At 39.5% G+C, this 10,284-nt stretch overlaps 2 protein-coding genes and 1 long non-coding RNA gene across 3 annotated transcripts in view; 1 reads left to right on the forward strand and 2 right to left on the reverse strand.

Moving 5' to 3' along the window:
- Window positions 1–10,284, reverse strand: part of LOC116695881 (uncharacterized) — a 24,092-nt gene that overhangs the window by 10,273 nt on the left and 3,535 nt on the right. The window contains exon 2 of the long non-coding RNA XR_004333575.1: window positions 3,860–3,865. This is a non-coding gene — a long non-coding RNA (uncharacterized LOC116695881). The remainder of the gene's footprint in view (window positions 1–3,859; window positions 3,866–10,284) is intronic.
- On the forward strand, window positions 290–4,533 carry LOC116695880 (dr1-associated corepressor). The gene is made up of 6 exons (XM_032526403.1): window positions 290–429; window positions 1,127–1,199; window positions 1,555–1,648; window positions 2,529–2,645; window positions 3,087–3,186; window positions 3,520–4,533. The coding sequence occupies exons 1-6, from the start codon at window positions 388–390 to the stop codon at window positions 3,544–3,546; spliced, it is 453 nt and encodes a 150-aa protein (XP_032382294.1). The 5' UTR covers window positions 290–387; the 3' UTR covers window positions 3,547–4,533.
- ahsa1b (AHA1, activator of heat shock protein ATPase homolog 1b) overlaps window positions 4,112–10,284 on the reverse strand; it is an 8,503-nt gene continuing 2,330 nt past the window's right edge. Inside the window, exons 3-9 of the mRNA XM_032526402.1 lie at window positions 8,087–8,169; window positions 7,875–7,992; window positions 7,231–7,322; window positions 6,926–7,054; window positions 6,123–6,224; window positions 5,924–5,975; window positions 4,112–5,122 (exon numbers count right to left, since the gene is read on the reverse strand). Coding sequence (XP_032382293.1) covers window positions 4,950–5,122; window positions 5,924–5,975; window positions 6,123–6,224; window positions 6,926–7,054; window positions 7,231–7,322; window positions 7,875–7,992; window positions 8,087–8,169 — 749 coding nt within the window. The 3' untranslated portion in view covers window positions 4,112–4,949. The remainder of the gene's footprint in view (window positions 5,123–5,923; window positions 5,976–6,122; window positions 6,225–6,925; window positions 7,055–7,230; window positions 7,323–7,874; window positions 7,993–8,086; window positions 8,170–10,284) is intronic.

Below are 10,284 nucleotides of genomic sequence, written 5' to 3' on the forward strand. Positions count from 1 at the left end.
TAAATTAGATTTCAAATTTAATTTTAAATTAGATTTCAAATTGTATTTTGAATTAGATTTTAAATTTTATTTTGAATTAGATTTCAAATTTTATTTTAAATTTTATTTCAAATTTCATTTTAAATTAGATTTAAAATACAAGAGAAAATGGCCTTTCTTCAAACTTTAAATATGATGTGGATTTTAAAATTATTATTATTATTTTTTAAGAACTATAAATGGAAAGTGCGAGGTCATGACGTCATGAGCGGGGTCACGCAGGGTCGACGTCAGGTCTGTTTTGTTTTTTGTTTTTTTTCCTGCTGAAGGTAAACAAATGGACTCAGCGGCAGTTTGCGATAAAAATATGAAAAATGTGAACGAACCGCGCGGATTAAAGCGAGTGAAATGCCCGGACAGAAAAGAAAATATAATGTACGGTTCCCTCCTGTAAGTAGACGCTTTGTTTTAGTGAATTAAAACAGTTTAAAAGTAAAGAAAAAATCAAATAAGCTAACGGTTAGCTGCGCTCATGTAGCATGGAGCTTGGGGAACACCTGCTGCTTTAGGGACTGTCGGAAACCTGAGGAATTATCTATGACTGTCCACCGTCATTTTTCATAATACCCGGGTTAAACTCGGGATATTTATATATATCATAACATAACCTTTGATACTTTTTATATTTGTATTGTTGACTGTAATCTTCTTATTGTTGTTGCTTTTTAGGGACACAATTTTAAGATCTGTCCAGGGACAACGGATGAAAAAAAAAGCCTTTTGGCTAATTCTGGTGTACAAATGAATTAATAAAATAAATAAAACCTAAAAAAACAAAATAAGAAAAAGAAAAAAAACTTTAAAAAAAAAGAAAAAGAAAAAACCACATAGACCAGCAGCATAATAAACAGATTAAGGTATAAATTATTTTGGTGAATAACTCATTTTGTGTGACGTAAATAGAGATGGGTACAATCATAGGGGTCACATGCTACCACAATGAATAGATGTGACAATTGAAGCATTTAATAAAACAGCAGCCGTTTCAACTTCAACCCATTTCTAGGGAGCAGAGGTTAACGAGGAGCATATGAAGGCAGCAGTTTACATTTCTCCGGATGCTTCTGAATGTGGTTTTTGCTCCCAGGGTCGCATCAAAAAGATCATGCAGAAGGACACAGAGGTGGGGAGGATTGCGATGGCGGTTCCTGTGATCATCTGTATCCTTCTTACACCTGCACAGGAATAACTGTGTATATGTGTGTGTGTGGGTGTGTGTGTGTGTGTGTTAATTCCACTTCCATTCATCTGTTTTGCAGCAGTAAAACTTCTTCCACCACGGAGAAATGACTTTTTTTTCTTCCTGTTTTTAGTGTTTTAGGTTCTGAAACGCAGACATGTAATCGGCAATGGAACTGAAATATTTCAAACATTCAGTCCTATATTTAAACATGTGTTAATACCCTCCGATATCTCAAAGTATGCACTGTTTCGCCTTACCATTACTGTGTATTATTATCAGTGTAGAAAAGGTCAGGTGTCCATGTCTGGAAAGTCCTGAACTGCAGAGATCAGCTCGAGCGCTGGAAATCTTCCTCAAGTCTCTGCTCACCAAGATCTGTGTGATAACTCGGGGGGAGCTCAGCGCCGTCGTGTCCGTCTCTCACATGTGAGTACGCCGTAGGCGTAGAAGTCCCCATGACGCTGGACACCTAATCGGGACATATTTCATATCATCAACAGCTTTAGCCTGTTTGCTTTATACAGGACTGGAGGAGTCACAGTAGAGGAAAATGTCTAATTGTGATTATGTTGACTGGTATTGTGATTGCAATATAATTCGTATAATTGGAGGGAATGGTACTTTTTCTTTTTATTATTTTCATTGAAACAAATAAAAAATAAATAATCATTATAGTGTAGTTTTTAGCGAGGATCTGTACCAAACAAGGATCTTTTTTTAAGGAAGAAATTAGGATTCTTTTCTTCCTGCTTTGTATTTTTTGGGGGATTTTCCCTTTAAAGTGACAGCAGATACACACGAAAGGGGGAGAGAGATGGGGGATGACACCCCTCCCCCCCTTTGGATATTAGATATGCAGTATATGTCAGTATACTGTATCTGTAGGGATAAGAAACCAGACTAAATCAGCTGCGATGCATTCACTGACTGTATGCCAAACTCACACTTCACAGTACATACTTCTCTTCATAGTATAGTGATTTTTGGCAATATGTATTCAAGAAATGTGACTTCAACTCCCAGAAACCAAAGACTTTCTCAAAATGTACCACTCATTTGGGTATTTTCTTCCATCTTCCACCGTTTGATTTGAAAAATGAAACAAATTAATACTGCATATCCTTACCTTTGGCTTTGTTGTTAGCATGAACACACTACAAACCCTAAATGCATTTAGCATGTTTGGACACATTTTTGTGAATGTAATAACTTTTCCATTTGTTTCCATTTTTCTTCCATTTAAAAGATGTTTTACTGAAGTGTATGAAGAGAGGACGGTGACTGTATTCTGTTGTGTTCTCCGTAGGAAGCAGTGCATCGAGTCGGAGGAGCACTTCCACTTCCTCAGGGACCGGGCGGAGCAAGCCGCAGCTAAGGCAAGCCAGAAGGACAAAAGAGGGATGAGCATGTGGCCGATGTACAGGTAGAGACCCGAAGATTGCTCAACAGCACTTTGAAAAGCATTAAAGAAAAGTACAGTTCCAATAAAATAATTTTTCTCTTGCGGCTGCAGTATATCTATATCAAGGCTGCAATGTTTGTGTTTATTATCAATTAATCTATAGATTCATTTCACAATCAGTCAAAGAAATGCTTGGTTTATGAATTGCTTGTCCAAGACTTAGAAAGATTAAATTACCATTCATGTATGACAACGAAAAAGCAGTGATCCTCTGTATGCTTTTTACACCTGCACAGGAAGAACTGTGTGTGTGTGTGTGTGTGTGTGTGTGTGTGTGTGTGTGTGTGTGTGTGCGCGCGCGGGTGTGTGCGGAGGTGAAAAGGCAGCCAATCCTCAGATGTTAGGAGCTGGAATCAGAGAATGTTTCATTACTGAAAGGATACTTGTTGTCACATCTTTCAGGACCAACTGGCACGACGTATCCGTTAAGAAGAAGGCCGACGTGGTTGAAGCGGCGCCTCGACGGAGCCTCGACTCCCTGGACAACGACTCCAGCTCCGGGGTACGTAGTCTACGTCTGACAACACCTCAACTCCCATTCAGGTTGTTTTTATCTCCTTACAGTAGATACAACACCACCTTCAGCTTGTTTTTAGCACCCATCAGTACCCAATCTCACCCAACAAGGCTTAAAGGATATGTTACCATAGCGACCCCATGAGGCTGTAATGTTCATTCCACTCCAGATAACCAAGCCTATTCTTAGATTCTCACCTAACCTGGGGTTTGTTCTTTGCAGCCAGAGGAAAGGCCATGTTCTTGTGTACATTAAGTTTGAGGAAAGAGTAGATGACAAATAAGCAAAAGATGTGAATTATGAGTTTTTTTATGACAGGAGTCGGAGCTCTTCATCTGCCTTTGAGTGAATGGAGGACGGAGCTGTGCCCTGACTGCAGCAAATCATTTCATCATGGCACCTTTTTTTTTTTTTTTTTTTTTTTTCCATTTTTCTCTTAATTTTAACTTTGCTGGTCCAGGTCACAATTATTATAAAAAAAAAACATTTTATTTGTGTGTTTAAGTTATGTTAGACCTTTGGCTGAAAGTTTTTTTAATTTCATTTTGAAAAAAGAAGACATGTTGTAGAGAAGCCCATGTCCTTTGTAGCAGTATTTGAATGCTCTGTAAGTATAATGAACTTAAAATGTGCAATTTAAATCGCTTCAGACTTTTACATTTGTCTTCTTCATTAGTTGAAAGGAACGTTATGTAAGGCTCTGGTCAAATTTTTACAATTTTGATAGTAATAGAGAACTAAATCCCAGGTTGCCATTCAAACTAAACTAAGGGCTTGTTCGGAGTGTTCAACGTTTTAAAGACAGTAAACCTATTGCATATGAAATCAAATTGTAAATAAATAATTTAATTTCAGCTTCTGTGAATTCCTGTTCAAAGACGTGCTCACAGCAATACAAACAAATCAAGAGCATACAGGGATTGGTTTATTCCAATAAACTAATCTTTTTACATGGTGAAGGGATGAAAATGAATAAATAGATGCATTTTGTTCTGAAAACTTTTACTGAAAAATCTACATTTTGAAGCCAAATCTAGCAAAGCGTCTCGAGTTACTACGCTAGCTGGCTGCATGAGGAATTGAAACATCCATTTTCATTTCAACAAACACTCGCGCCGAGGTTCCTGCTGATGGTCCGAGCGGATCTCATCTTCCTGACAGACGGCGGGCTCGTTCTGAGCATCGAGTCTCAATTAAACAACGAGAGAACATCACTGCTTAGCTCTAAGTGACAGACTTTACGAGTACAGTTCATATCCGGTAGTCATTCCTCGGTCTGGCAGTTTGAAATTAAACATGCATCTTCACTACAGTTACACTTGAAGAGTAAAACAAACGAGTACAAAAAAAATCCTTTTCAAAGCAATAATTTTAAAATAACCAAAAAGCCAACATGTGTCTGAACTCTTGCATTAATTACATATTTATAGAAGTGGAGGCCAATTTGCATTAGTGGTTCAATAGACTCTTCTTTGCTTTATGAGATCCTTTTCCCTCCCGAGTCCCAAAGGCACAGTCCATTTCCACTCCTGTGAACAACTGACCCAAATACTGCCGGGGGGAATCTAGATTTAAATATGATGAAAAATGATAACATTTACACAGACGGGTGACAAATGGCCCCACTTATCGTCTCTATCATGAACTCGTGCTAGACTTTATGGGACATCGTGTGCCAGAGAGATCGAAGAACAAGAAGTTTAAAAATGTCAAAACGGATGAAAACCACAAACTACAGTGAACCGTCTTCAGTAGAGTCGCGCTCCGTAGCCAAATGTCTGTTTAATAGCTTCAAAGTAGTATCTCTTCCAGCCCTCTTTCGTCCGCTCCTCCTCGTTGTCCGGGACGCCTCGACACTCCACCTTCAGCTCCGTCTCGCTGTTCCGGTCCAGGAACGTCATGGTGATTGTTGCGTAATGCTCTGTGGAGCACCAACAATCACACGTTACCGTCAGTCTGACGCAGCACAGAACGTTATGCCATAAACCTTATTGGTAAATAAACCCAAACAGGTAACAATTCATTATACATTTTGTTCTGCAATTTCCCATTAATGGGCCGTGGGTTAATATGACTGCAGGTTAAGACATGTGTTATTCAGTAATCTGCCGAGGTACAGATGGACGGTTGATTTAGAGTTGTAAATTAATATACCCATTACTTTTCTCAAATTATAAACTTGTATAACAAAGGCATGATGAAATTGCATATCAAATGAACATTAAGATAGTGTTCTTATATTGTCTATTAAATCAGATTTTAAGTTGTGTTAAATGAAGGAAAAAGACATGTAACGGTATGAAAGTGTAACCTCACGGTTCTAGTGACCAAAATGATCAGTCTTCGGTAATATTGCGGTATTTTTAAAAGTGTGTTCAATGCCTTTAGCAACAACCTTTCTCCAGACAGGAGAACTATCTTCAGTCAACTGTCCTTCAGCATTCTTATAATAACCAAAATATGCCCATGCTTCAGACTTAGTCCCTTAGAGGGCCGATAAATGTCCGTAATAACTGTAAATGTTATCGGCAACATTTTTAGCGCGGTTTCCAGTTACATTTTACTAACTGATATATATTTACAGTTTTCTTTGGGGAAGTTAAGTGTGTTTGAATGGCTGGACTTATAATTTAAGTCAAATGTATTTCTTATGGCAGCCAGCCACATACATTTGTGTGACTTTAAATATTTAAAAAAAATGAATATGTATAAACAAACATACCACAGGGCCAGTTGTTATACCTCCACTTCATAACTATTTTCTCATCAGGTACCTGTTGGAGAGAGGACTCTTTTCATTTGAAGGTAATGTGGAAGAATAGAGCACAACAAAATGATGATGTACAAAAACCTTCATATTTGTCCATATTGTGTTATGGTTTAAAAAGGGGTTCCATGTCCATCTTCCATGTCCATCTTACCAGCTCTGTGAATTCACCGAAAACATTTCCTTCTAGCAGGCGAAACTTTCCCCCCCGCTCTCCTTCCACTGAAGCTGGGGCGTGCGTGAACGCCTGGACCATCTGCAGAGGGACAGAAAACCCTTCAGATATTAATTGGAAGAAGTCATACACCTATGTGACCTAAACAATGTCAGGGTTCTTCCTGCATAGAGGAATTTTAGACGGCGTTTAAACTATTTCTAGTCACTGTTCCGTTGTGTTTTACTGTGTGTGTTATTGTCACGGTTCATCACCCCCCCCACCGGCACAGCCAGACTCCGCCTACCAAGAGCCTGGGTCTGTCCCAGGTTTCTTCCTAAAAGCAGTTTTTCCTCACCACTGTTGCACTAAATACTTTCTCTCTGAACTAGAATTGTTGAGTCTTTTAGTTTATAGAGCGTGGTCTAGACCTACTCTATCTCTGAAGTGTCTCAAGATAACTCGTTATAAATTGATACTATAAATAAAATTGAATTGACCGGGGCCCCAGGTCCCTGATGTGAAATTCCACATGAATTTGTATTTTTTTTTCCAGGAGGCATGTCCCCTGCCTCCTGAATTTGGTAAATACAGATGTTTCCACCATAAATTGGTATCAGAATATATCAGAATTAAATTTCCTGATGAAGCCTTTCGCTTAAAATTTCCTGGGGGAGGACCCACTCTTGATACAGTATGTGTGTCCCCCAAAGGCCCATTCTGGTTCAGGAGAAACCCTGAATGTGTATTTGTTTGCGAGTTCTTTTAGCTGCAGATCCAGAGGATAGACCGGCGATGCTCACCTCCTGGTTGAGGAAGACCCGGTAGAGCTCCGGCGGCGAGGTGAGGAACTTCTCCTTGATGCTGAACTTACAGGTGGGGATCTTGACGCCGGTGTTGACTGGAGCAGTTGTGCTCCCTGAGGAGGAAATCTGTTCCACACAACAAGAACACACGTCTGGTGAGAGAAGATCCCTGCTGCCAGGGAAACACTGATAGTTCATAACTGACAATTGGGTTCCAGTTAATAAGGTAATTTGGGGACAAGGGCTTTGTTTGAAAATGTCAAATAGCTGGTGGCTGGAGAGGATTTGTATTAGTGACAAACCCGAGTTTTGTCCTGCTTGGCCTTGGACTGCGATGTGGACGGCACCTTGGCCACACCGTTGGCTGTAGGCAGGATCATTCCCTGTGTGAACTCTGCAATAGAAAATAAAACAAAAGAGCACAAACTCTTCTTCATCACCAAACACAGCTAAACAAAAAAAGGAATTCCAATCCAAACATATACAAAATAATTGAATTCTAGAACTCTTCATTGGATAAATATTAAGGATTCAAAAAGTGACAACATTTTTAGAAAAGTTACATGTTCAACAATAATGCCCATTTCAATTGTTGTGTCAGTTCCTAAAAAGAAAACCGCGATCTGGACGCCCCGCAAGACGCTTTTTTATAACAATCCAAGGGACACTGTAGTTTTTTTTTTTTTTGTATCTGTTACTTTCCACAGATCACTTTTTAACTCATTAAAATACTTTACAGGCTTATCTTTGTAAATGCTAAATCTTAAAAATGACCCATCAAGACTTTGTTGAAAGGCCACATTGCAATTTCCAATCATTTAAATTACAGGTAAACACCGTAATGACCAAAAAGACGTGACCATCAATTTGAGACTGAGAACTGATGCTTTTGTTTCCGGTATTATTGCTGATTGGTGCCTGAGAGATGGAGACTAGTTGTACTCACCAGTTTTTAAGAAGCCAACATAGCTTCCCAGGGCCTCGCGGATTTTCTCAGCCCCTTTTGTCTTCATGAGGTTGGTCAGTGGCGTTTCAGGTTCATCTTTATTCAACGATACAGAAATCTGGCCAAAGATCACAGGACGGGCATCATCACACCGATCCTACACCACTCGGTGCATTGGAAACATTACACTCAAGTTCTTTGGTGAAACTTACATCAAGATCCTCCATGTCGTTCTCGTCAGAAAGGTTCGGAACTTCAATGGTTCCTGTATATTTGACTCCTGCTTTTGACTCTCCTGGGAAAATAAGGAGAATGCATGCGTCAAGGTCTCTTCATTCAGCATTTCTATTTATGCAATTTTTAACAAAGAACAAAAATCAAAACAGCCAGCACTCACTCAATTCAAAGAAAAGAAATGATGTGATGTAAATAATGTCAATTTATTAGATGAGATGATCCAGAATGTTGTAGAATGCTGTAGCCAAAATGGCCGCTATTCATTATGCTAGCGTAGTTCCCTGGGGATTTGTGCTCTTCTTTATGTAATCTGTAAAGAACTTGTCAGCTAACATTTGCCAAAGTACTAAGGAGTATGACTGTTGATGGTAATTGTTGATTTGGTTTAGATGTGGCAAATTGTAATTATATAAAGGGATTATAGGTCGGGCTGTTAAGCTAAAGCTGTGCTAGCAGCAGCTGTCACCGGTTGTTATAGTAACTCCAAACAAACGGGACTGAAACTGCCTCAAGCCAGAGAAATTCAACACTGTCTGCTTTTTGGTTAATGATTGATGCTTTTTTTTTTATTGATGAAGACAAATGTTTTACCACAATAGTAATATAATATGTATCCTGGTATTCATTTTAAACAGTAATTTGTTAGAAAAGACTAATAAGTATTTTTAAAGGTTGACTGAAAGAAACAATAATATTGTTAATCACAATTATTACCAAGACAATTAACTGTGTTCTATGAAAAGACCCCAAATAGGAGCCAGTTGTCTGTTATATACACAACACTGTACAAATTAAAATGTTGACCTGAAAACCCTTGAGCTCAGGACCAGAACAGTCACCTAGGAGTTCTGTCAGCTGACATATATTTATCACAGGTGACAGAAACGAGGGAAGGAGGGAAGACTCTTTTCAGTTTAGTCTTGAAGAAGTGGGGGCGAGGGGCCGTAGTGGTTCCGTGGTAGAGCGGTTGCCTGCCAATTAGAAGGTTGGTGGTTTGACCCCAGTCATAGTGTCTTTGGGAAAGACTCAACCCCAAGTTGCCCCTGATGCTGCGCCATCAAAGTAAATGTGTGTTTGTGTGTTTATTTGATGAGCAGGTGGCACCTACGGTACGAATGGTGAATGCCTCCTGTACTATGGAAAAGCGCTTTGAGTTGTTGTTAGAAGCGCTATATAAAAACCCATTTACATTTACAAGTGCAACCAGTGAATGAGCTCAAGTCTAGCATTAAGGTCTTGTCACACATAGGCAACTGTGGGTCCAAGCTGGGCTGCCGCCCTAGTTTTTGCGTTGTGTCCCGTGCTGTCGCTACGCAACGGCCTTCAATGCCCCTCAACAGCCTTTTTTTTGGGACAATATAATAAGCGACAGCTAACCAGCCAATCCTGTTCAGCTTGAAAACAGTGGTGAGGAAAGCAAACAAACGACACAGCGCACACAGAAGGCCTTTATCATTTTTTCCGTTTGTCAGATCAATCAATTTGAATATTTTTTTTGCACATTATGCCCATAAGATGGCAAATGCATGTACAACGAGACACATTTACGCAACTATTTGATGAAGTTGAGGGAAGTTAATAATAATTTATAAAAACTATGACCATATGTCCTAGGTAATAAACAAGCGGTTTTGTCGTGACCGTTTTATGTTCTTTGAATGAGAAAATATTTTTCAGAAGTATCTAAACCAAGGAGGTTTTGTCACTGCAGGTAAAAAAGTCATGGGTTAGAGGTGCATTACTACCACCACATGGACTAGAGTTGCTAAATTCTTATGGGTTCTCTCATCAGTCTGAGTGGTTGAGACAAGTTGCACTTGTGCAACACCTAGTGGTACAAGTCAGTGAACCAGTCCAATTTATGACATACCAGTTTGATAGTTTTTACACCAGCCCAAACCTAGCGGGTTGAGATTTTTTTTTTGTTGTATAGTTATTTTATTGGGATTTAAAAAATTAAATTGCTGAAAAGGAGGCACCAATAAGTCATGCCGCATTACAACGTTCAATCAAAGGCCACCTGGGAGCAAGCCCGAACTCCCCTCCGCCCCCAGCCGAAGACTGATTCCAGAAAACTCAGGCATTACAGGCCCAGCAGTGATGTTGAAAGACAGGGAGGACTAAACCACCCTCCTCCACGGGCTTCTGCAAATGAGCCTTTGAAATGTGGGGG

This window comes from Etheostoma spectabile, chromosome 9, assembly GCF_008692095.1.
Source record: "Etheostoma spectabile isolate EspeVRDwgs_2016 chromosome 9, UIUC_Espe_1.0, whole genome shotgun sequence".
In the NCBI taxonomy this organism is placed as follows: domain Eukaryota; kingdom Metazoa; phylum Chordata; class Actinopteri; order Perciformes; family Percidae; genus Etheostoma; species Etheostoma spectabile.